General features: G+C 45.8%; 1 protein-coding gene across 7 annotated transcripts in view; it reads left to right on the top strand.

The window, feature by feature from the left end:
- Window positions 1–10,957, top strand: part of LOC114588797 (UDP-N-acetylglucosamine--peptide N-acetylglucosaminyltransferase 110 kDa subunit) — a 75,467-nt gene extending 64,510 nt beyond the window's left edge. For 6 of the 7 annotated variants that reach the window (XM_077922480.1, XM_077922482.1, XM_077922481.1 and 3 more), the window contains 4 exons: window positions 3,046–3,198; window positions 6,792–7,044; window positions 7,733–7,856; window positions 8,969–10,957. In XM_077922480.1, coding sequence (XP_077778606.1) covers window positions 3,046–3,198; window positions 6,792–7,044; window positions 7,733–7,856; window positions 8,969–9,143 — 705 coding nt within the window. In that variant the 3' untranslated portion in view covers window positions 9,144–10,957. The remainder of the gene's footprint in view (window positions 1–3,045; window positions 3,199–6,791; window positions 7,045–7,732; window positions 7,857–8,968) is intronic. The other variant, XM_077922485.1, reaches the window with a different exon arrangement.
- The last annotated feature ends 16,252 nt before the right edge of the window (window positions 10,958–27,209 follow it).

Genomic DNA, 27,209 nt, shown 5'->3' with positions numbered 1-27,209 from the left:
GGCTGGGTCAATCTGAAGCCTACTATATCAAATATCTTCTGGACAACAAGTCCAATGATATCACAGAGGCCGTGGCAAATTTTCTTTCAGTAGTCATACAAATCAAAGATCAACATACCCATCACTAAACAAATAACGCTTCGGTCTCCCTTCTCTGGGGGGTTGTCTGTATGAATCTATTTTATTCTGAATCCATGTTATGGGTCGTTGGACCGCAATAAAGATGATGATAATAAAAAAGCGCAACAGCTTCAGCTCCTCCAAAAAAGCTCAACAGTTTGGCTCCCTAAAATAAGGAGGAGGAGGAGAATTTTTATTTGTACCCCACCCTCCCTATCCAGAGCCGGGATCAGAGTGGCTGCTATCATATCAATAATACAATGTCCATAAAAAGAAGCAATCGATCAATTAAAATGCACCCCAAAATTAATTCAAATAAATTAAAGTTAAAAGGCGACAAATGGCCGTCCTCAGGTTAAAATGGAAAGTGGTTAATACTCACCAGAACAAACTGTTTCCCCCAATATTATAAGGACCTGTGAGCCTCCTTGTTATTCTACAAAGAGAAAGTGAGTCTAAAAAAAAGCTCCACAACTTCTGGTCGATCCAATGGGCAGTGTTTTGTTTTGTTTTGTTTTAATAGTGGAAATAGATTTCAGTCCCTTGGAAGTTGGACATGCCCGCTTTAAATCTTTTAAGAGTTCAGTGTAATCTATAGCAACTTGGATGCAAATTAAATAAAAAGGAGTTACTTCATAAAATAGCACCATTCGCAAATAACCAAAATGCAGGGGCTTGAAAAGGCCTAGTGTTGTTATTCAATGTTCCTCTTTTTATTTCTATACTGCTTTATGTTTTTAAGGGGGGAAATCCCAAAGCAGTTGATGTTAAAACATCAAATTAAGCACTCCAGGATAAAAGAGCACGGAATAAAGTCAGGTGTAAAGTATTCCAGGTAGAGGGCCTTCTCGGTGCTGGCGCCCACACTGTGGAATGCCCTCTCATTAGATGTCAAGGAAATAAGCAGCTATCTGACTTTAAAAAGACAACTGATGTTTTTAAAGCTATCTGACTTTTAAAAGACAACTGATGTTTTTTTGATATTTTATTCTGTTTTCGATGTTCTGTTGAGAGTCGCCCAGAGTGGCTGGGGAAACCCAGCCAGATGGACGGGGTAGAAATAATAAATTATTATTCTTCTTGTTGTTGTTGTTGTTGTTGTTGTTGTTGTTGTTGTTGTTGTTGTTACTGTTGTTACTGTTACTGTTATTATTTATCCATAGATTGCACACATTTAATGCAGCAAAGTTTAAAAAATCTTAAGATTTAAAACAATATCATTACTGAAGTAGTCGAATATAAAGTGCATATTTAAAACAGCACGATTGGCAAAAGAATGAAATATCACCTGAAGCATAAAAGAGATCTGCTGCTAATACTGCCAGCGTTGGTTCATGGTGAGCAGCAACTGTGGAACTGGGTCTGTGATGAGAGACAGCCAAGATAGTAACTGTCAGAGCTGCCTCAGGTCCCAGCTCACAGAGGACCAACGCCAGTCCGTTGTTATATAAAATAGTCTTTATTGAAGTTCAGTTTCTCTTTTACAGCCATGGCGCGCAGCTCTACGTCTCAAACCCTAGACCGCTGAAGCTCCATCTGAGTCTCCTCCCCCCAGACACCAGTTTAAGACCCTAGCCTTGCTCCACCTCTTCCTCTGCTCCCTCCTCCTCTGGGTCCGCTTGTCCGCCGAGGTCCTGCCCTTCCTAGACTCTTCTGACGCTGAGTCCCCTGAGTCTTCCCCCTCCCTCCGGCGAGCTTTAGGACCTGGTTCCCTATCCGGGCTTTCTGCTGTCCCGCGCGCCTGTACATTTGAACTTGGTGCACGCGCCCAGCCTGCCACCTTCCTTCTGACCGTTATACTGCTCCTGTCGCTGCTTCCCTCTTCGGGGATGCTAGCTGGGTCTGACTCCTCCTCCCTGCTTGCCAGAGGAGACGCTGACTCTGACCTATGGGGCTCTTCCCCCCCACTACGCTCTGGTGGGGAAGCTGGTCCTGATTTCCAGCTACTGCTTTGGGAGTCTCCGCTGGCCCCCTGCTTCTGGTGTGTCCCCCCTGGGACCCCACTTGCCCTGGCCATCGGCGCTCCCTTCTGGGAATCTTCTGATTCACTGGAGAGGCTTATGGAATCTCTCGGGTCACTGTCATTCTGCCCCCCGCTGCCCTCAGATTCTTCCCCTTCGCTCTCCATTTCCTCTCTCCCCTGCGCCTCTGCTCCTGAGCCCCTGACAGTAACTTTTAAACAAAAGTTATTTTAAAAATCTTTTTGATTTCATTATAGATAATTTCCCAATAATTCTTTATAATTTTATAATCCCACCCCATCTGAAAAATATCCCTTCTATTGTTTTGCATTTCCAACACTTGCTTTCCTTTGCTAATTTAACTGGAGCTAAATACCATCTAGACATCCTTTTCATATAATTTTCTTTAACCACCACACATGCTGTCAATTTTATCTCATCCTTCCATCGTTTTCCCCATTCTTCCATCTGGATATTGTGTCCCATCTCTTGTGCCCATTTAATCATAACCGATTTTTTTAATTTTTTTTTTATTATATACAAGCATACAAACATACATTTCATACAATCCTTAAAAGTGTTCAGATATACTTACACTCAATCCCACAAATAATTCCTTTTCCCATCACCATCCACCACCCCTCACCCCACCTCTATATGTAACCCATTTAGTGCCCATATTTATCCCCCCCCCCCCGCACGCTGTTGTTTCTAATGTTTCTAATAGGACACCATGGTGTCCTCTATTTCCAATAAATAAAAGTTCTTGCCTATTGATTGGGTTCATGTCCAATCACCAAAGGCAGAAGTTGCCAGAGTGAAATCAGTGAGAGACAGCCAATATGGTCAATAAATAAACGTTCTGGCCTATTGATTGGGTTCTGATCTGACGCTGCATAGTGTTGAGTCAAAGCTCTGCCCCTTGAGCTTCCTTCCGATCTTTCCTTTCTGGCTTCTCTTTCAGATCAACAACAAGGCGGCGACGGGTGAGGAGGTGCCACGCACCATCATCGTCACCACCCGCTCCCAGTACGGGCTGCCGGAGGACTCTGTCGTCTACTGCAACTTCAACCAGCTTTACAAGATTGACCCAGCCACCCTGCAGATGTGGGCCAATGTGAGTAGCTCCCTGCGGCGAATCAGAAGTCACACTGGGCGCCCACTTGGGAAGACCCAGTCCTCTGAGTGCATGTTCTGGAAGCTGGGCAATAGGGGCAGTACAGAATTCCTTTTGGTGTACCGACCTCCCCGCTGCACCAAGATTCCCTGGCCAAGCTGATTCAGGTCATGGTGGATGTTCTCCTGGAGACCCCTAGTTTGGTTCCCCTCTGCAAGGAGGCGAAACTGATTCGGATGGTCCTCCCATGCTGATGGCCTTTCAGCTGATTTCCTGGGGTGCTGCTGGAATGCGGAGTTAATCAGGGCTATCAACCGCCTGGCTCTGAAGCGCCCTCTCCGATTGCATGGAGCCCGGACAGCCCCATGGTTTTCCCCAGAGCTGAGGGTGATGAAACAATCGCTGAGATGGCTAGAGCGCCGGTGGCGGAAAACTCATTCTGAATCGGACCAGACACGGGTTAGAGCTCAACGTCGAGCCTACTGAGTGGTGACGACGAAGAGGACTTACTTCACCACCCCATTGCATCTGCAGAAAACAGCAGGAGGAGACTCAGGTGGTTCACAATTTCACAGAACCACCTTTGCCACCGGGGCCTGGGAAAGACCCCAAGATCTCCTGCAATGATTTTGGAAAGTTTTTTGCAGATAAAGTCGCTCAGATTCAGAAAGGGATAGACTCCACTGTGGGATCAGGGATGGGGCGGGAGAGAGCTAAGAGTCCTGTCTAGTCGAGTTGTATGAATCAATTCCAATCTGTTCCACTCGCTTAGACGAGTGAAACCAACCACCTGTCTCCTTGATCCTTGCCCATCCTGGCTCATAAAAGCGAGCCAGGAAGGGCTGGGCAATGGGATCCACTGGGTGGCAAATGCTTCCCTCTGTGAGGACCACTGAAAGAGGCAGTCATTAAATTGCTTCTTAAAAAACATATTTGGACCCGGCCAATATGGCCAACTATCACCCAGTCTCAAATCTTCCATTCTTGGGCAAGGGGATTGAGTGGGTGGTTGCAGAACAACTCCAGGCACGCCTGGAGGATGCAGACCATTTGGATCCTTTCCAATTCATCATGGGACTGAAACTGCCTTGGTCGCGCCGATCAAGGATCTCCAGGGGGCTAGGGACAAAGGTGAAAACTGTTTCTCCTTGCCGATGTAGACAGATTCCTCTGAGCTGGAAGGCCCACCACTTGCCCCCTTGACCTGTGCCTGTCCTGGCTGATTAGAGCATGTCCAGACGAGGTGCAGCCCCCGGGTGAGATCATCAATCTGGCACAGGGACTTTCCCAGGGGAGTTGAAGGAAGCAATGGTGTGTCTCCTCTTAAAGAAAACATCTCTAGATCCTTTAGATCTATCCAATTACCGCCCGGTTTCGAATCTTCCGTACCTAGGTAAGGTAATTGAGAGAGCGGTTACCGAACATTTTGGTAGGTTTCTGGATGAAACATCCAGGAAGGGAGTTGTCGCTGCGGCACTCCTTGTTGTGTGGAGTGCCGCAGGGCACAATCCTTTCCCCGATGCTTTTCATTATCTTTATGTGCCCCCTTGCCCAGATTGTCCGGAGTTTAGGGCTGAGTTGTCGTCAATATGCTGATGACACCCAGCTTTATCTGTCAATGGACGGCCCTGACTCGGCCCCAGACACACTGACCAGATGCTTGGAAGCCATGGCTGGGTGGCTGCATGGGAGCCAGTTGAAGTTAAATCCTTCGAAGACAGAGGTCCTCTGGCTGGGTCAGGACAACATGGGGTTGGGGGGCCAACTCCCATCTCTTGCGGGGGCGCAATTAGTGCCAGAGCCTTCTGTCAAGAGCTTGGGTGTAACCTTTGATGCCTCTCTTTCCATGGAGGCGCAGGTTGCAGCCACAGCCAAGGTGGCATTTTTCCACCTCCGCCATATTAAGGAATTGGTTCCTTACCTTTCTCGCCCTGATCTGGCCAGTGATCCATGCGATGGTCACCTCCAGGCTTGATTATTTTAACTCGCGCTATGCCCTTGAAGCTGACCCAGAAAGTCCAGCAGGTGCAGAATGCCGCGGTGAGGCTCCTTACGGGGTCCTCACTGCGGGATCACATTCAGCCACTGCACTGGCTCCCGGTGGAGTACAGGGTCAGGTTTAAGGTGATGGTTTTGACCTTTAAAGTCCTATGTGGCCTAGAACCCTCGTACCTACAGGACCGCCTCTCCTGGTATGCCCCGCAGAGGACCTTAAGGTCCACAAATAACAACACTTTGGAGGTCCCGAGCCACAAGGTGGTTAGATTGGTCTCAACTAGGGCCAGGGCCTTTTCAGCTCTAGCCCCAACTTGGTGGAACGCTCTGTCACAAGAGACCAGGGCCCTGCGGGATTTGACATCTTTCCGCAGTGCCTGCCAGACGGAGCTGTTCCGCCTGGCCTTCGGCTTAGACTCACTCTGACACCTATGGGATTTGGCATATAAATTTTCCCGTGGCTTTTTTGCTGGCCCATCCAGCATGGATAGCTAGCTCGGGTGAATAGCTGATGTTTCCTCCCTTTATAGTCTTGATTTATGGGCTACTACTAAAATGAGGCTGTATTTTAAGCCGTATTTTAATTCATTGGGGTTTTTTTCTATTACATTTTATTGTAATTTATATTTGGTGTTAGCCGCCCTGAGCCTGGCCTTGGCCAATGAGGGCGGGGTATAAATATTTTTTTATTATTATTTATTGGTTCTGCTGCATTTCTCGGCGGACTTTGATACCATCAACCATAACATCCTTCTGGACCGTCTAGAGGGGCTGGGAGCTGGGGGCACTGTTATACAGTAGTTCTGCTCCTTCCTCCTGGGCTACATCCAGAAAGTGGGGGGGGGGGGAATGAGCGTTCAGACCCCTGGGCTCTCACTTGTGGGGTGCCTCTTCCCCCATGCTTTTTAACATTGATATGAATGCACCGGGAAAGATCACCAGGGGATTTGGGGCTGGGTGTTTCCATCAGTATGCGGATCAGCTCTACCTCTCCTTCATATCTGAACCAGTGAAGGTCCTGTGTGAGTGTCTGGAGGCAGTTGGAGGATGGATGGTGGCTAACGGATTAAGGTTGAATCCTGACAAGACAGAAGTCCTGTACTTAGGGGACAGGGGAGAGGCTGGTGTGGAGGACTCCCTGGTTCTGAACGGGGTAACTGTCCCTAAAGGACCAGGTGCGCAGCCTGGGAGTCATTTTGGACTCACCTCTGTCCATTCTGTGTCCAGGGCAGCTCCGTCTGGGACGCAGGATAAGACCCCACCTGAAGGAGCATCTCCACCCTGGACTCCGGGGTCCCTCACCCAAGGTCCTTCTGGTGGTTCCCTCCATGCGAGAAGTGAGGTTACAGGGAACCAGACAGAGGGCCTTCTCAGTGGTGGCTCCCTTTCCCATCAGATGTCAAAGAAATAAACTATCAGACTTTTAGGAGACATCTGAAGGCATCCCTCTTTAGGGAAGCTTTTAATGTTTGATGTTTTATTCTGTTTAATATTTGGTTGGCAGCCACCCAGAGTGGCTGGGGAAACCCAGCCGGATGAGCGGGGTAGAAATAATAAATTATTATTGTTATTGTTAATGTTATTGCTATTACTTGCAGATTCTGAAACGTGTCCCAAACAGCGTCCTGTGGCTGCTGCGTTTCCCAGCTGTGGGGGAACCAAACATCCAGCAGTATGCACAGAACATGGGCCTCCCCCAGAACCGGATCATCTTCTCTCCGGTCGCCCCCAAAGAGGAGCATGTGAGGAGGGGGCAGCTGGCCGACGTCTGCCTGGACACCCCCCTTTGCAATGGCCACACCACCGGGATGGATGTCCTCTGGGCTGGAACCCCCATGGTGACCATGCCAGGTGAGATGGCAACTCGAGTCAATACTGTGATGATTACAATGATTATGCATATTGTTCTGGTATTGGGTGCTGAGACATGTTGCTTTGAGTTGGACCTGAGATTCCCACCAGGGGGGTGTTCTGGGGGATGGTCAGGAGGTTGGCCTATGTATCCCAAGGGCTTGGTTGTGAGCCAGATGGTTACGCTAGTGGGAAGGAAGGAAGACTTGGGTTATCTAGTTTGGGCAATGGGCACTTCTACTTGGGCCCTTCCCTTAATCCACCAAGAAGATGTTCCTCAACAACAGGGGTCTGCAAACTTTGTCGGCAGGGATTAGGGATAGGGCTTAGGGTTAGGGGCTTAGAAATAGGGATAGGGGCTAGAGATAGGAGTTAGGAATAGAGGATAGGGCAGGGGTCAGCAAACTATTTCAGCAGGGGCCTGGTCCACTGTCCCTCATACCTTGTGGGGGTCCGGAATATATTTTGGAAAAAAGAAATGAACGAATTCCTATTCCCCACAAATCATCCAGAGATGCATTTGAAATAAAAGAACACATTCTACTCGTGTCAAAACACATGTCCGCGGGCTGGATTAAGAAGGCGATTGGGCTGGATCCAGCCCCTGGCACTTAGTTTGCTCAACAAGATGAGGACAGACCATGCTTGCAACGGAGCTTTGTATGACCTGCTGCCCTCCGTTTTGCAGGGGAAACCCTCGCCTCACGCGTCGCTGCCTCCCAGCTCACTTGCCTCGGGTGCCCCGAGCTCATCGCGAAGAGTCGACAGGAATACGAAGACGTCGCCGTGAAACTGGGGACCGATCCAGAATAGTAAGTAGACATGCAACTGGGGTTGAGAGAGGCCGCGGCGTTGGTTGTGCAGCTCACGAAACCCGAAGGTAGCATTCAGCATCATGTTTCTTTGGAGAAAAATCTTCCTAGAATACAGTGGCACCTTGGTGCTCAAACGCCTTGGCACTCAAACGACCCAGAAGCTAAACGCTGCAAACTCAGAAGGAAGTGTTCTGGTTTGTGGACTTTTTCTGGAAGCCAAACGTACTCCGTTTTGAGTGCCACGCTTCCAATTTCAGTGCCACGCTTCCGTTTGCAAAGAGCAGTTGCTAAAGACAGGCACTCATTGAGACATGCTCTTTGCATACTTCATCTTCATTAGAAGAAGAAGAAGAGTTTGGATTTGATATCCCGCCTTTCACTCCTCTTCAGGAGTCTCCAAGCGGCTAACAATCTCCTTTCCCTTCCCCACAACAAACACTCTGTGAGGTGAGTGGGGCTGGGAGACTTCAGAGAAGTGTGACTGGCCCAAAGTCACCCAGCAGCTGCTTGTGGAGGAGCGGAGACACGAACCCGGTTCCCCAGATTACGTGACTACCGCCGTTACCACTACACCACACTGGCTCTCATTATTATCATTATGATTATGATTATTATCATCATCAACAACAACAACAACAGTTTGCAAAGAGCAGGTGCTAAAGACAGGCATCTTATACATAGATAGTGCCGAGGGTGGACTGGCAATTGGTTGTTGCTGCAAAAATGGGGGGCGTCTCATAGATAGAAAAATAATACGGTATATTGGATTTTATGGACGTGCATGAACACGTATATTAGAAAGGAACCAAGGGGGGGATTCCTTTTGGGATTCGTAAAATTCTTGTTTTACAGAAAGGTTCCACCTTGCTGGCATCCTCTTAATTTGGACAATTGGAGGAATGTTTCCTTTTTGCAATAATAAATATACAAGTATTAGAATGGAACTGAGGGGGGAGCGGAGGGAGGTTGACCCCACCCAAATTACCGTTTAATTTGTTTGTGATTTCCCCTGTTTTTTCCTTTTCTTTTCGGGAAAATCAATGAAATGTTGATTAATAAATGGATTACTAATAATTAATTAATAATAAACGAACGTTTTTCTCACGTAGCCTGAAGAAGATCCGCGGCAAGGTGTGGAAGCAGAGGATATCCAGCCCCCTCTTCAACACCAAGCAGTACACCCTGGAACTGGAGCGGCTCTACCTCCTGATGTGGGACCACTTCTCCGCCGGCCACAAACCAGACCACATCCTCAAGCCCGCCGAGACTGGGGAATCAGCCTAAAGATCCGGAGCCACGGAATATAAATCCTTCAGGATATGTCCCTCCTTCCGGAGCAGAGGGAAGCGGGAGCCAAGGATGTGATTTGGGTGGCAACCGGTGACTCTAGTTCTTGCATGACGGGGAGGCCAGCAATTTTCGACCCCCTGAAAAAACCCTCTTTTCTGGATCTTCTTGCCGCGGGGAGGCGTGAACAGATGGTCAGTTGATTCGGATTTCCCATGAACAAGTCTCTTTTCTCTCCCCCCCCCCCCTTCCTACACAAATCTGGAGCTTTTAAAGATAACATTGTTAAGAATTCCTCTTGGTCCGTCAGTGGCTCTCTTTTAACAGCATTTTAAGTCCGCATCCTTCTTCCAAGGTTGATGGAAGGGATAAACGCGCCGCAGCTTTTACGGGTTTTATAAACCACTCAAACCAACATCCGCTTTCTTAATCTTGGACTTCTCTCTGGGGCTACTGTTGTTTGTTTTTTGCTTCAATTTATGCCGGGTCGACTGTGCAGAAAAAGCAAGCACAATTTAAGACCTAAAGTTTTGTTTCTTTCAGCTTCAATTCACGCCGGGTCGATTGCAGGGAAAAAGCAAATGCAATTTAAGTTTTGGCTTTTTCAGCTGCAATTCACACCGGGTTGACTGCGCCAAAAAAATGCGTAAAGTGGGGGGGAGGATAGCAACCCGGTGCCAAACCGCGCATCCTTCCAGGGAGGCATCAAATTATGTACAGGGGCGCAGGCCTGCACACCGCCATCAAGGCTGAAAACTGAATAGAAGAGCGTTGGTTTTTGCCCAGGTTGGCGCATTCGGACGTGCGCTTCTCAGTTGATGGAACAATTATGTGCTGGGCCGCCGGCGCTTTGACTTTGTCAAATGCAGCTCTTCCAGGTAAGTATGGGTTTCCGCCTGACTTCGGCAAGCTTTTTGGAAATACCACGGTCGAGCGCAAACCTCCTTTTTCACATCCAAAGTATCGTTGACCAGCTTTTAGCCTATAAAATGATTGATTTGAGGGCAAAGCTTGTATCTGATGGGTTGTTTTCCAAATTGCTTCCCTGCCCAACGCCAAAAAGATTAAGAGTGGTGCATTTTCCGTGCTCGCGGTGGTGCTGCACATGGATCCGTGCCAATAATTTATATCTGTGGCCGGCCTCACGCGCCTTTCGTTGTATTCCGAATTTGATCCTCAGGTACGGCGCCCTGAGCTGTGCTTAAACCTTTGCAGTTCCCTTTGTTTGGGCTTAATATGGGCTGGATTATATCGATTATTTATATATAGATATCAGCAAGAAGCATTTAGTCACCCGAGCCCTGGGGTCAACCCTTAAATCTTTGCAGCGTCAGTTGCCTTCGTTTGAGCTTAGTATGGGCTGGATTGTATCGATGATCTATATATAGATAATATCAGCAAGAAGCATTTGTCCCGGGCCCTGAGGTTAAATCTTCAATCTTTGCAGCACCAGTTCCCTTCATTTGGGCTTATTATGGGCTGGGTTATATCGATTCTCTAGATACAGATAATAATATTGACGAGAAGCATTTAGTTGCCCCCGTGCCCGGCGCTTTCTTTTTATGGCGAAGAATTCTGAATTTTGCCGCCGGTGGAGAAAGGCTACACATCTACTTGGGAGTAAACTAGGGAGTTGAGCTTTCGCTTTCCGCCAGAAGAAGATGTCCTGAAAAGGTTAACCACTGTGTGTAGTTTTTAAAAAGGCGAGGGAAGAAGGGGTCTTTCCTCCCGTTGTGTTTCTTTCTGCTTGCTCACTGTAACGGCTTCTATTTCCAGATAAGTGTCGGACAAATAAAAATGAAAATCACTGACTTGGAGCGTTTCTTCTGTTTTTTTGGCAATATTTTTTTATTGAGTTTGCTTATTAGTGTTGTTATTGGATTCATTAGGGACGCGGGTGGCGCTGTGGGTAAAAGCCTCAGTGCCTAGGACTTGCCGATCGAAAGGTCGGCGGTTCGAATCCCTGCGGCGGGGTGCGCTCCCGTTGCTCGGTCCCAGCGCCTGCCAACCTAGCAGTTCGAAAGCACCCCCGGGTGCAAGTAGATAAATAGGGACCGCTTACTGGCGGGAAGGTAAACGGCATTTCCGTGTGCTGCGCTGGCTCGCCAGATGCAGCTTCGTCACGCTGGCCACGTGACCCGGAAGTGTCTCCGGACAGCGCTGGCCCCCGGCCTCTTGAGTGAGATGGGCGCACAACCCCAGAGTCTGTCAAGACTGGCCCGTACGGGCAGGGGTACCTTTACCTTTTATTGGATTCATTCTTCAAAACGAGAGGCTGCTTGGCAAAGGAACCTGCCCCAAAACCAGCCCATAAAAATCAACATCATCTAATAATAATAATTTATACCCCACCCATCTGGCTGGGTTTCCTCAGCCACTTTGGGCGACTCCCTACCAAATAATAATAATAATAATAATAATATGTTGTTGTTGTTGTTGTTGTTGTTACTACTTATTCTCCAGCCACTCTGGGCGGTTTCCAACAAAGATTAAAAATACATTAAAATGTCAATCATTAAAAACTTCCCTAAACAGGGCTGCCTTGAGATATTACTATTACAGCTGCTTTATTTTTTAAAAAGGGTTAGGGTGGATGGGGGGCTGGTCCACTGTCCCTCAGACCTTGTGGGGGGCCGGACTATATTTTGAAATAATAATAATAATGATGACGATGAACAAATTCCTATGCCCCACAAATCACCCAGAGATGCATTTTAAATAAAAGGACACATTCTACTTGTGTCAAAACACGCTGATTCCTGGACAGTCCGCGGGCTGGATTGAGAAAGCGATTGGGCCAGATCCAGCCCCCGGGCCTTAGTTTGCCTACCCATGTCTTAGACCTTATAATTCTCATAACAGGAGAGTGGTGCGGGGTGCTATTTTTGCAATATTTGTAGGAGCTGATCCAGAGAAGAGGAGGAGGAGGAGGAGGAGGAGGAGAAGAAGAAGAAGAAGAAGAAGAAGAAGAAGAAGAAGAAGAAGAAGAAGAAGAAGAAGAAATAATGTTATACCCCAGCCAGCCAAGACCGGGCTCAAATATATAATACATTAAAAATACAATATCAAATGATTATTTTAAAAAACATAATATCAAACGATTAGTTTAAAATACAGTTTGACTCACATTGGAAATCAAATTAAATGGGAAACCACGAACCATAACTGTTGGGGTAAGGAATTAAAAGTTCACCAGGTTTATGCTGTTTTTTGTGGGGCATAGGAATTCGTTCATTATTTCCCCCCCAAAAAAATCTAGTTCGGCCCCCCACAAGGTCCAAGGGACAGTGGACTGGCCCCCTGCTGAATAGGTTTGCTGACCCCTGCTATATGCAATCACAGCAGCTGGAAGAACTGGAAAGGAAATCACACACATGGGGATGCGAAAAAGTTTTTTTTTTAAAAAATGGAGCAGCATCCATGAAGAATTAAAAGAATATCTATGGGGGGTGGGATCGGGGACATTCTTTCTGAGCATAGTTGGAAAGGAGGTTACCACAAGATAGAAAACTAGTCCAACTTCAAATAGGTTGTGATCTACTACTCAGTATCAAAAAATGGCAGTGATCTACCCATTGTCATTCTTCAACTTAAACATACTCTCCCCGCCCCCTCCCTTGACACTTGTTTTAAGCTGTGTTTATTTTACACCCCCTCGGGGCCAAACTGTTCTGTTTGTTGATCTCTCCCACCTGCCCCACCCCAGAAGGTCATTGGCCGGGTTAGTGGAGTGTGCTGTAGCTCTCACCGGGTGCTGCTTCTCCGGGCAGTAGCCAGGGCTAGAGAAAGAAGCTCTGAAGTGGGTCAGTGATATCTGTGTTGTCTGCTCAGGGCAGCAGCAGCACCATCCAAACCATCCAAATACAGACCCAATTAACACTTGCATGCAGGGTGTGCTTGTGTGGAAGGAGGTGGCTAACTCAATGCGGGAGGGGGGAGTTTAAAGCAGCTCTCTCCCCTCAAGCCCCACACAACAGCAGCAGCACACACCCTACTCTGGCCACAAACAACAAGCTAGGATGGTTGCTTGGTCCCATCCTGCCGCTGCCGCCACCATCACTTTTCCTGGTGAGGCTCCCCACAGCTCTGGGACCAAGCACAGGGGACTGGCTCGGGAGGTTCTCTGACAGCACCTTCTAGCAGCATCAGGGTTTCCCCAACCCGGAGAAAGGGGCTTCTGATGACAAAAGTGCAGAATGCGTGTGCACAGCTGCCTCCTGGGGGCAGAAGGATCTGAACCAAACAAAGAGAAGAGGCCATGCCAATGTCCTAGCAAACCCTCCGCTGCTTAGGAAGGCATGTTTGCCTCTTGTGATGTTACTTTGGTGTCAACTCCGAAGGGTAAGTTGGAGCCCTATCCATCTCACTAATTTGTCGCTTGCTTTTAATGCGCCCTGATCTGTTGCCCGCTTTGCAACTTGCTGGCAGGAGACGGAAAGCTCCAACATTAAACTGTTGCTTCATCAATTGCCTCTTTCGGGGGAGGGGGCTGGGGGGGCTGAACCCTCCAGTCTCTCCCTCAGTGAGGAGACCCTCCAAAATCAGCAAGCCTCCAAAGGGAAAACTGACATCAGGCAACATCTTGACGTTTCGCCACCGCTGCCGTCTGCCCATTGCCAGCCCTCTATTTGTCCTCGTTCAGGAAGAGCCTCTTTCACAAAGCTGTGTATCCATCCGGGGTTTTCAGGGTGGGGGGCTCCACTGCTGCTCTCTATCCCTCCCTTCCTCCCTCCAGCTCTCCCTCTGTGAAGGCAGCATCCCCTCCCTACCACACTATCCCCCAAGAGCACAGCGGGAAGGATGGCAAGCCAGCTTCGGAGGAAGGAGCATGAGAGAGAAGGAGGAGGACAAGACTTGCAGCTCAAGCTTGCAGCGCTGTGGAGAATGGCAGCAGCAGAGGTTGCAGAGAAAGGCCCTGCGATCGACCAGAAACAACCCCAGGATGGACTGGGGGCTCAGGATCAATGCGTTGTACACCCGTGCTATAAGCCACGAGTAGGCAAACTAAGGCCCGGGGGCCGGATCCGGCCCAGTCACCTTCAGAATCCAGCTGGCAGACGGTCCGGGAATCAGCGTGTTTTTACATGAGTAGAATGTGTCCTTTTATTTAAAATGCCTCTCTGGGCATAGGAATTGGTTTAGATTCCCCCCCCCCCAAAAAAAATATAGTATGGCCCCCACAAGGTCCTAGGGACAGTGGAATGACCCATGGCTGAAAAAGGTTGCTGACCCCTGTCTTAGACCTTTTAATTCTCAGAACAGCAGACTGATGCAAGGTGCTATTTTTTGCAATATTTGTAGGGGCCGATCCAAACTTTAAGAATAAGAATAAATAAATAAATTTATACACCTGCCCATCTAGGTCTAGTAGTGGTTTTAATTTTTTTTTTTAAAAAAATTTATTGGAATTTTATTTACAACATTACACAACCCCCTCCCAACCAATACACAAATCCATCCTCTTTAAACATGAACATAACACAGTGGGCATAACATACAATAATACAAACAACCAAATAAAAGACTTCCTTTATCCTGTATCTGGCCTCATTTACTTATAAACTGTTTCCTTTATGAATAATTATTAAGATTTTTCTAATTATAACCTAAATATCCACAAAGTCTCCTGCAGACATTAATTGAAACAAGTCCAGGTATGTATTCTAGGGCACTGTTTTGTGAAGTTTTCTCTGCATTTTCCCCATGCTTTTTAAAAACTCTTGTCTAGTGTGATCTCTGTCTCGGTTAATCTAGCCAGTTCAATATACTCTAACAGTTTATCTTGCCATTCCTTTTTTGTTGGCACAGTTTCTTTTTTCCAGTTTTTAGCAATTAGGATCCTCGCCGCTCCTGTGGCATAGAGCAGTGTTTCCCAACCTTTTTTGGGCAAAGGCACACTTGTTTGATGAAAAAAATCTCGAGGCACACCACCATTACAGCCCCGTGACGTCAGCGCGCAGCGTCACGCCGGGAGGGACGCACGAAAGTGTAACTTTCAATTTTTTCCCCTCCCCCTTGCCGGGGAACCTCCAAGCTTTGGGAGTGGGGGGGGGGAGGAGGCAGCAAAGCGAGGGACTGAGGGACTCCTCCAACGACAAGGGTTGGGGAAGAAGAGAAAGGGCTATTCCGCTCCAGTCACGGGAGGGGAATATGTACTGGCCCAACTGGTGTGCGGTCTTCGGAAAGCGGGGTGCGGGAAGGAAGTCTAGGCTCGGGGTCCACCGACCTCGGCGGAGAAAGGCAACAACCGGAGCCGATGACGAGCTGGCGCGTGCGTGCAGCGGCTGGCCTCGAGCTCGGGAAGCTGCGCGCGGCGATGTTGACGCGGGGCGCGCGAGAGCTTGGGGGCGGGGCGGGAGAGAGAGAGAAAGAGTTGGCAGCACCAGACGCTGTTACTTATTGCGCTGTGGACGCTGCCAGCAACTGCGGTGGTTGTGCGGCGGCCGCCGCCGCAGAACGTCCTCGTCAGTCAGCTGAGCTGCCTGGCGGCGTAGGGAGCCAAGGGGCGGGGCTTCCTTTCTGAAGGAGCTGAGGGTGGGGGTCCTCCGGCGCCTTCGGCGAAACGGCGCCGGCCCAGAGCGCTTCTAGGAGGCTGCCTTTGTGCGCGACGTAAAGCCCTCTTTCCCTCCCTCCAGCCCCGTGTCACATGTGGAAAAGGGGGCTGGATCCAGTGACGCAACTCGGAAAACTGTTAGGGAAGCCAGAGCAGGAAAGTGAGTGGGAGGCGGCGGCGCCGCTTTAACCCACGTTTCCTTTTTGAAAGAGAAACCAGTGTTTCCCAACCTTTTTTGGACTCGCTCGCAGCACACCAGGCAACATCTCGCGGCACACTAGTGTGCCGCGGAACACCGGTTGGGAAACACTGGCATAGAGGAATATTTTCTGATCTTCTCTTGCTATACCTGTGTCCGTTATCCCTAGTAGAAAAGCTTCTGTATTTTTCATAAAGTTACACTTAAACATTTTCTTAAGCTCATCATACACTGTGTTCCAGAAGCTTTGATTTTTTCACAGGTCCACCAAACATGTATAAGTGTCCCCTCTGTTTTACCACACCTCCAGCACAGATCTGTTTTTGTCTTAGCTATTTTGGTAGGTGTTAAGTACCATCTATAAAACATCTTGATTAGGTTTTCCCTCAATACTTCACAGGCTGTAAATTTCCAGTTCTTTCTCCATATTTCTTCCCATGCTGATAAGTTAATGGTTTTTCCAATATCTAAAGCCCACTTGATCATTACCTGCTTGACCTGTTCGTCTTTTGATATTACCTTTGTTTTGTTTTGTAGTAACACTTTTTCTAATCATGAAGGTTCGTTTGAGAAACCTTTTTTCTTATCTGTCCTGAACACTTCATGTAATTGATGGTATTGGATCCAACCCGTAAGGTGTTGTTTAATTTCCTCATAATCTTTAATTACCAATTTATTGTCTTTCCCCCTAATCAGATCTTTATATGTGGCCCATTCTAATTCCATATTTTTCTTTTTTATTGTAATTGCTTCTAGAGGTGATGCCCACCATGGTGTTTTCGGTTCTCGGAGATCCTTATATTTTGTCCATGTTTTATATAATGATTTCCTTATGACATGATTCGTAAATCCCGTGTACTTTCCCTGGTGGTGTTTTTTTTAAGGAACCAAACGCGTTGCAAATATGGATTCCCCAAATAAATGGGAATAATAATAATAATAATAATAATAATAATAATAATAATAATAATAATAATAATTTATTTATACCCTGGCTGAGACCGGGCTCAGGGCAACTAACATCAAATATATAATACATTGAAAACACAAAATCAAACGATTAAGTTTAAAATATAATTCAAGCCACATTGAAAATCAAAATAAAATCAAGTGGGAAACTACGAACCGTAGTTTCGTAGGTGTAAGGAATTAAAAGTTCACCAGGTTTATGCTGTACATTTCCATGACTGCTTTGCTTTGAATGGCAGGACAACTGGCTGCAGAGAGCTGGCAGTTCCTGTGCCTCCCAGGATTATTAAAAGGATTATTAAAACCGTTTGCCTCTCTTGCCAGGCTCTGGGTTGCAAAAGAAAGATGGGTGTCAAGTCAGAATCCATCTGTAAATGCAACACCTGCCATGGAGGAGGCGAGCCCAAACGAAAACGCCAACAAGACTGGGGAAAATACAGAGAATACATTCATTCCAAAGCAGTGCCCTCCGTTCAATACTTGGGACTTGTTTCACTGAGCTTCTGCCAAATCAATGAAGGCACGCATAGGCAAACTCGGCCCGCCAGATGTTTGGGGACTACAACTCCCATCATCCCTAGTTTACAGGACCAGTAGCCAGGTATCATGGGAATTGTAGTCCCAAACATCTGGAGGGCTGAGTTTGCCTATGCCTGGTTTACCCAAAACGAAAAGAAGGAAGCCAACTGGAAAGAAGAAATGAAATATGGTATTGTCAGAGCTGCCCCTGGTCCCAGCTCACAAAGGACCAACGCCAGTTCCTCTTTATATACAGAAGTCTTTATTGAAGTTCATTATTGGTTTGACAGCCGTGGCGCGCAGCCCTACGTCTGAAACCCTAGACCGTCGAAGCTCCGTCTGAGTCTCCTCCCCTCAAACACCAGTTTAAGACCCTAGCTTTGCTCCACCTCTTCCTCTGCTCCCTCTTCCTCTGGGTCCGCTTGTCCGCCGAGGTCTTGCCCTTCCTAGACTCTTCTGAGGCTGAATCCCCTGAGTCTTCCCCCTCCCCCCGGCGAGCTTTAGGACCTGGTTCCCAATCCATGCTTTCTGCTGTCCCGCGCGCCTGTACATTTGAACTTGGCGCGCGCGCCCAGCCTGCCACCTTCCTTCTGACCGTTATACTGCTCCTGTCGCTGCTTCCCTCTTCGGGGATGCCAGCTGGGCTTGACTCCGCCTCCCTGCTTGCCGGAGGAGACGCTGACTCTGATCTATGGGGCTCTTCCCTCTCACTACTCTCTGGTGGGGAAGCTGGCCCTGATTTCCAGATACTGCTTTAGGAGTCTCCGCTGGCCCCCTGCTTCTGGTGTGTCCCCCCTGGGACCCCCCTTGCCCTGGCCATCGGCCCCCCCTTCTGGGAATCTTCTGATTCACTGGAGAGGCTCATGGAATCTCTCGGGTCACTGTCATTCTGCCCTCCGCTGCCCTCAGATTCTTCCCCTTCGCTCTCCATTTCCTCTCTCCCCTGCGCCTCTGCTCCTGAGCCCCTGACAGGTATATATCAGGGCCCCCCAAAGAATTTAAAGGGGGGGAAACTGGATGTACATTTCCCAAATATAAGATAAAAAACAAATAAAATAAAACCAACACACAGCAACCATGTTTTGTGATGTGTCGGCTCCTATTTGTGATGTGCAAATGGCTTTAGATACCTATCAGGTCCACCAGTTACCAAATACAGCATATATTCAACAAAAATCCGGCGACAATTTGTTGTTGACAAACGACAGCTGGACATATCAAGGGCCCCATTACCTTCAGGAGCTGTGGCCTCATCAAACCTAAATCTGGCCCTGTATCTATCATCTATCTATCTATCTATCTATCTATCTATCTATCGTATCTATCATCTATATCTACCTAATGTATCATCTATCTATCTCATCTCTCAATCATCTATCTATCATCTATCTATCAATTACCATCTATTTATTTAATCTATCAATCCTCTATCAATCATATCTATCTAATTGTTAAATAGTGGGTAGACATAGCAGACGACAGCGATTTCTCCAAAGCAGCTCTTGTTTACAGAACTGAACAGCAAACAGCTCAGCCGGCCTGCTTTTATAGGCAGCCAGCTGTCAACACTGTAGCAACAACAGCCCAGGGTTTCCCGCCTAAATTAACTGACGTGGACCTGAGTGAAAACTATATACCCGATACTCCTGGTGGCCAGGGGGAGAACTTCAATACATAACACTAATCTATCATCTATCTATAAATCATCTATCTATGTATCTATGCCAGCGCCAGATTTACATATACAGTGGTACATCGCAAGACGAATGCCTCGCAAGACAAAAAACCCGCTAGACGAAAGGGTTTTTTGTTTTTTGAGCTGCTTCCCTATGGGCTTGCTTCGCAAGACGGAAACGTCTTGCAAGTTTGTTTCCTTTTTCTTAACACCATTAATACAGTTGCGACTTGACTTCGAGGAGCAACTCATAGAACGCGGTATGGTAGCCTTTTTTGAGGTTTTTAAAGACTTTGGTGATTTTTGAAGCTTTTCCAAAACTTTTCCGACACCGTGCTTCGCAAGATGAAAAAAATTGCAAGATGACAAAACTCGCGGAACGAATTAATTTCGTCTTGCGAGGCACCACTGTAAACTAAACAAGCTCCAGCTTAGGGCCCCACTCTATTGGGAGCCCCCAAAAAATTTAAAGGGGAAAAAACCTGGATGTACCTTTGCAAAATAGAAGATAAAAAACAAATAAAACCGACACCCAGCAACAGTGTTTTGTTTTGTGTTGTGTCTGCTCCCATGATGTAAGTAAAGGAAAACCTTCCTCTAGATGGCCATATTAAGAGGATGCCAGCAAGGCTGAACTTTTTGGTTAAAAAGGGATTTACCGGTAAATCAAGTCTTACCAAGACCATACAGCACTGGTCCTGAAAGACCGCCTGCTAGCCTGCCCCCTAAAATATCACTGGTTTGATGTGCAGGCATGTATAGTAATGCTATTATTTCTTATTTAGTATTTGTATTATTTAGGAATGTGACATATTACTAGAAATACTGTCTTTTACACTCACTAAGTGTCACAGGGTACAAAGGTCCACTGTCCCCATGAACAGTGTGGACTGTGATGGTGGTATTGATATTATATTAAAAATTCCATCAAACCTCCCTCTGCTTGTCAAGATTAGGAGGATGCCAGCAAGGCCGAACCTTTCTATAAAATGATTTTATTATTCCAAATAGGAAAATGCCTTGTATTACCTACAATTGCATTGTACAGGTTATAACACTTCATTTCATATTAATAAAGCTATTTATACTTATTAGTAGTTTGCATCCTATCTTGTTTTTTTTTATTATTAAATTTTTATTGGGTTTTCACATTTTTATAAAGACATCACACACACATAAAAAGACAAAGACAAGAAACATGTACAATTTCAGATCCTTACTTTCATAACCTTATTCCCCGACTTCCCCCCACCCCCCATCCTACATCCTTATTCCCAAAATTCAGTCAGCAAGTTCTTGTTTCTCCTTCTTACTATATTAATATTATTTTTTAACTTGGCTCTTTATAGTTAGTCAAATTCCCTTTTCCACCTCTCTTATATCAATTAAGTTATTTCCTAAGGTTGGCCTCAATTTTTCTTCCACAAATTTCCCAATCCTCTCTTAAATATAGATCATCCTATCTAAACCCAAAAATCATAAACATTTTTAAGATTCTTTTTCCCCTCCACCCATTCCCCGGTTTCAATCCCTTCCCAAACACATGTCCATTATAGCAGTTCTTAGCCTGGGTTCCTCACGTCCGAGGCCTTCAAGTCCTTTTCAGTCCCTCTCTGTCGGATTTGTTGGAAATCTTCTGTGTTGGTCATCGAATCTCGAAGGAATTCTGTCACTATCACGCCGTACTTTCTTCCCATCAGAGTACTTGAGGACAGCTGCTGCAAAAAATCCACCAGTCCTTCATCTTCAAAGTGGGAGCCCCAATCATATTTTTTGTTGCTTTTAAGTTCCTGTATTTCAAATACTCCAGGGGCCCCCTCATTCATCTTTCGCATTTTTTGCAGATTTGTAATCCATGTAGTCCAAAGATCTTCATCCTTATAATCCCCTGGTAAAGGCTTCTGGTTGGTACTTGCCATTTGTGTTTTCTCCATTCCTTCCTTGTTTTCCTCCAGTTCTTGAGATGTCTCTTCTAATTCCGCTGCAGATTTTTCCACAGTCAAATCCTTAGTGCATTCAGCAGAGCTGCTTGTTCCGTAGGTCAAGGTCGTAAGTTGTTTATTCATAGCTGAAGTCTGTTCTTGCAAAATTCCCACGAGAAAAAACATCCTTTCAATCTCTGCCTGTAGTTTTCCATCTGCAGCCATTGTAATGTCACAAGATTCCCCCTAGAGGGATTCTGGTTATTTAATAACTTTTTTCCAACAGTCTTTTACCTCGTTATTTATTTCTTCTTTGTTTCCAACAATTTTAGTTCAATTGTAACACATATAGTCAAGAGGGATATTAAATGTCAATTTTTCTCCCCCTGGCCTTAAATTGCCCGTTTGACAGTTTTGACAGCTGTCAAACTCCCTTTACTTCTTCAGCCGGCTCAAACGCAGGACGCTCCCGGGTTGGGGGGGGGGGTTACACAAAAAACTTCTAAAATTTCACTCTCACACTCCAGCACTATAAAAGCTTCTTTTATCAAATCTTGGAAGTTAAATTCTTTTTATCTCACCCTAAAAAGGGTGGTCTCTCCACCTTAGTTCTCCGGTTCTTGCTTTGGATCGTCTGTGGGAAAAGGGGGGGTGCGGACTTCCCTTTAGCACATCCCCCGGTCGTGCCGAATTCAAAGGTAAAAAAAAATTTAAAGTCCAAATTCCATTCTACTCACGGGTTGTTTCTTTTCCAGTCCGAATTTAGGGGAAAAAGTCAGCGCTCTCCGTTCATGGTTCGCGGCTTCACTCCACCGAGGTAGCGATCGACTCACAGCGCCACGCCACCCTCCATGCCCACTCCGCAGCCTTTAAAAAGGCTCTTCGTCAGTCGGGGGGGCGCTTAAGGCGCCCACTGAGTCCTCAGTCCGCAGGCTTCAGCGCCTGCGGTTTCTACGGGTCTCCGCGTCGCCGCCGCGGCAAGACCCCTCCTCGGTGGAGACGATTCCCTCCGGAGCTCGGAGGGAATCCACCATTTCCCGATCGCGCTAACCCGGAAGTCGTTTGCATCCTATCTTGACATCTTTTATTATTTCATGTTATAGCAAGTTTCTAGAGACTAGATTATGAGTCTTTGTAAACGGGGTTTCTAAAGGATCTTTTGTGATTGCCCAAATGAATAAAAATAATTATTAATAATGATTTCATTAAGACTATACTTCTTCTGAATTGTATTTCAGTTCAACCATTGCTTTGATAAAATACATCTTTTGTGATGGGCAAATGGCTTGAGATACCTATGAGGTCCATCAATGACCATATAGCATATATTCAACAAAAAAACGGCAACAATTTGTTGTGGACAAAGGACAGCTGGACATATAAAGGGCCCCATTACCTTCAGTATCTTAGGTAAAGGTAAAGGGACCTTATTTTTGGACTTCCGGAGGCGGCGCGAAACGGCAATGGCGGTCTCCTTCAGTTGCTGAAGGGGAAGCTCCGCGGAAACGGGTCGTCCGCTACGGCGAAGCGGAGACCCCGACTGGGAAACCTCAGGCAGAGTGAGCCTGAGGCCGTGGGACTCGGCGGGCACCAGAAGCCCCCCCCCCAAACGAAGAAGTGACCCCGTAAGGGGCCGCGGAACGTGGAGGGGAGTGCGGTGCTGTGAGTCGATCGCTCTTTCCGTGTGAGCGAAGCCGCATAGCTGCTGTCGATGAGCGCTGACCTTTTTTCCTGGATTATTGGATTTGGAAACGGCAACCCGTGAGTAAAGGGGACAAAATTTATTTAAATTAAATTTGGAAGATTCGGACAAAAGCGGGAGATGCAACCAGGAAGTCTGTCTCCCTTCGCTGCTAAACTTCAAAGCAATGTTTGCGATCTGAAGCCATTAAGAGGAGCTTAAAGCTTTAACTTTGTGCATGATCTGAACTGTCTGAACTGTCGCTACAGGATCTAAGGGATTTAAAAAAAATTCTTTCCTCCTCCTTTTTCTTTTGGACTTTGGCTTTGATCCTACCTTTCCCGGTGGTCTTACAAAATATTACGGAGATACCCAGGTACTTGACTGCCAAACTACGGGAGCTGTCAGTTTGCAGACTTTGTGCTTTTTTGCTACAGGGAGCTGTTACATTTGTATCTGGGCCAGCCACTTTGAAACATTATTTTTTGGGTACTTTCCCTGAAACATTGTAAGCAAGGACTTACTCTGGCAGACTAAAAAGAAAAGCCTTAAGGTCTTTCTGGAATTTTTGACTGGTTGGACATTATTGTTTAAGGGAAAATTTTTCCTTTGTTCCCTCTGTTTTTTGTGGAATTTGTTGGAACTCCCCCTACTGGATTGGACTTACAATTGTGACTGGTATTTTTCCTCTTTCCTCCTTGCAATTTGTTGTTTATTCTCTGGGCTTGTGAATTCCCAGGGGAAGATATATAGACCTGACCTTGACACGTAGACGGGACTGGAATGAGCGGCACTGGGAGAACAAGACAGGCTAAAGCGAAAGCTAAACAACTAACTCAATCAAAATTGACCTCCCAGCTGCGTAGATCATCGGTTCCCACAGTTTTGGAACCGGCAGAGATAGAAACTGAGCTGACCTCATTAGAAGGCATGGCAGCCGGAGGAAATGAAACAGTATTAGAATTTTTTTTTGAGAAATTGGAATCATTGGACAAAAAAGTGGATGCACAAACGGCCAAGATTGACCAAAACGCTGCCAGCCTAAATAAATTAACTGAACAAGCCACCCTGCATGCACAATCAATTGGGAAGCTCTTTGAAGCTACCAAAGAGAATCGTCAACTGGCCGAGGCGGCCAATCAGAAAGTGGATGCAGTGAAGGAGGAGGTCAAGCCACTGTGCAAACAGGTCGGAGAACATCAGGCCGACCTGTCTATGATTGAACTGCACTCTCGGGAAAACAATCTGAGGCTGAGAGCACTTTCAGAGCTTGAGCAGGGAAACTTGACGGAGTATCTGACAAAAGAACTGTCGAAGTTTTGGAATTTGGAGGAAGGCAAGGACTTTAAAATTGTGAGTGCTTTCAGACTTGGAAGAGTAGTGAAGAAAGATAGACCCAGAGACTGTTTGATTACTTTGAGATCCAAGGAGGAGAGGGATAAGATACTAGGCCTACATTACGGAAAGCCACTTGAAATCCAAGACAGGAGAGCTGAAATTTATAAAGATATCCCAAAACAGCTTTTGGATCTCAGAACCACCTATACAGAACTAACAAAATTGTTGAGAAGTAACGTAATTCCTTTTAGGTGGGAATTTCCTCAAGGATTATCTTTTACGTTCAGAGGGAAGAAAGTGAAAATCAAAACACCAGAGGATAAAGATAAATTCTTGCACGACTACGGAGAAGACCTTCAGAAGGGAACCTTAGGACCCAGGTCCTGGCCACCCCCATTGCCAACACCTACACCTTCGGGATCTGACGACCAAAAGGAAACGCCACAACCTACAGGATAACAGATTTTCCAGGATGTCTCTGCAACTCCTTAGTTGGAATATTAACGGTGGAAATTCCCCGGAGAAAAGGAGAAAGATATTTCACATATTAAAGAAAGAACAATTGGACATTATTTGCTTGCAGGAGACACATGTGACAAGGCTCCACAGAAAAGTATTAGTTAATAAAAGATTAGGCCAAGAATTTATTTCATCAGACAGAGTTAAAAAGAGAGGGGTGGTGATTTACGCCAAGGAGTGTCTGTCACCAAAATTTCTTTTTAAAGATGAGCAAGGGAGAATTTTGGCAATTGAAATCCAAGCGCAAGGAGAAAAGTTTTTGATACTAGGCATTTATGCACCAAATGAGGGGAAATCGGAGTTTTACAAGAAGCTGCATGAGACAATGCTGGACTATCTGGACTACAGTAACATCATAATGATGGGAGACATGAACGGGGTGGTGTCTACAAATATGGATAAGTCACAAAACCAAACTGTTTCAAAAGATGGCAGACTACCCAAAACTTTTTTTGAATTGACTGACAATATGGATTTAATTGACATTTGGAGATCAAAAAACCCTCCAGGAAGAGAAGGAACATTCTTTTCTGAAGCCCACCTGACATGGACAAGAATCGACCAAATTTGGGTGACTAGAGGTCTGGCACCTAAGACTAGGAAAGTGGAAATCTGCCCAAAGACTTGCTCCGACCATAACGCACTAAAGATGGATATGACACTAACTACAACCGGCTCCTTTAGATGGAGGATGAATGACAACCTATTTAGAGATCAAGAGATCATTAAAAAGGCCCAAAAAGCTTTGAAGGACTATTTTGAAATAAATTTGAACACCACGGTGGAAAAAAGAGTAATCTGGGACGCAAGTAAAGCTGTAAGGAGGGGGTTTCTGATACAACAGAACACCATAAAGAAAAGAGCACAGAATGAGAAAAAGGATAAGATCTTGGAGAGAATTAGGGAATGTGAGAAAAAGCTAAGATCAAAACCGAAGTCACAGGAGATTCTGAGAGAAATCAAACTTTATCAGACACAATATTCTAAATTGATAAATCAGGAGGTGGAGTGGAAAATTAAGTTAATGAAACAAAGATCTTTTGAGTCGGCAAATAAATGTGGGAAACTGCTAGCATGGCAGTTGAAAAAGAGACAAAAATTAAATACGGTTACTAACTTAGAGATTGAAGGGAAAAATATCCAGAATCCTGTGGAGATTAGAAAATGTTTCCAGAGATATTTTAAACAACTTTACACTCAAGGGCCGCAGAAAGAGACAGAGATAGACCAATTTTTGAAAAGGAATGGCCTACCAAGATTGTCTCAAGAGAACAGAACAACCCTGAATTACAAAATAACACAATAAGAGATTGAAGGTGCCATCCAGAATATGCAATTGGGCAAGTCTCCAGGGCCAGATGGACTTACCTCCAAGTACTATAAGGTATTGAAGGATTATTTGATACAACCATTAATGGAGGTTTGTAATGAGATTATGGAGGGGAAGAAGGCACCGGAATCGTGGAAAGAAGCTTACATCACATTGATACCTAAGCTGGAATCTGAAAAGACACAACTTAAGAACTACCGGCCCATCTCTCTCCTGAATGTGGATTACAAAATTTTTGCTGACATTTTGGCAAGCAGACTTAAAAAAGTGCTAAACGAAGTAATTCATAAAGACCAGGCAGGCTTTCTCCCAGGCAGACACATGTTTGATAATACTAGAAACATTATCGACATTCTGGAACTTTTACAAACAAATATGAATACAAGAGCAGTGTTGATTTTTATAGATGCGGAGAAGGCCTTTGACAATATATCTTGGATGTTCATGAAAATTTTTTTTTGAAGGGATGGGAGTGGGACGGGGGTTTGAAAATGCTATAGAGGCAATCTATTCAGAACAAAAAGCTAAATTAATAGTTAACAATGTGGTGACAGAAGATTTTAAGATTGAAAAAGGAACACGACAAGGTTGCCCGACTTCCCCTTTGATATTCATTTCGGTCCTGGAGGTGCTCCTGAATATGATTAGAGGGGACCGGTTGGTGGAAGGGATTCAGGTCGGAGCCAAACAGTACAAACTTAAAGCTTTCGCAGATGACCTGGTTTTGACATTGCAGGAACCAGACTCTAGTACGAAAAGAGTTTTGGAACTGATTCAAGAGTTTGGTCGGTTGGCGGGTTTTAAACTAAATAAGCAGAAGACAAAGGTTTTGGGGGAAAAATTGACAACTGAGGAATCAGAAAGGTTTCAGAAAGAGACAGATTTAAAAATTGCTAAGAAGGTGAAATACCTAGGGGTTAATATGACTTCTAAAAACTTGAATCTATTTAAGGATAATTATGAAAAGTGTTGGACAGAAATTAAGAAGGACTTAGAAACTTGGTCAAGACTGAAACTCTCCTTGTTGGGTAGAATTGCTGTGATAAAAATGAATGTATTGCCAAAGATGTTATTCTTGTTTCAGACCCTACAGATCGTGAACAGAGTGGAATGTTTTACAAAATGGCAGAGAGATATTTCTAAGTTTGTCTGGCAGGGCAAAAAGCCCCGAATAAAATTTAAAATTCTAACGGATGCTAAAGAGAGAGGGGGGTTTGCCCTGCCAGATTTGAGGCTGTATTATGAATCTGCAGCTTTCTGCTGGTTGAAGGATTGGTTTTTACTTGAGAACACTGATGTCCTAGATCTGGAAGGGTTTAATAATGCTTTTGGATGGCATGCATACTTGTGGTACGACA

The sequence above is a fragment of the Podarcis muralis genome, chromosome Z (assembly GCF_964188315.1).
Source record: "Podarcis muralis chromosome Z, rPodMur119.hap1.1, whole genome shotgun sequence".
Taxonomy (NCBI): Eukaryota; Metazoa; Chordata; class Lepidosauria; order Squamata; family Lacertidae; genus Podarcis; species Podarcis muralis.
The sequence above is the reverse complement of the archived record's forward strand: the minus strand, read 5'-3'. Positions and strand labels throughout refer to the sequence as shown.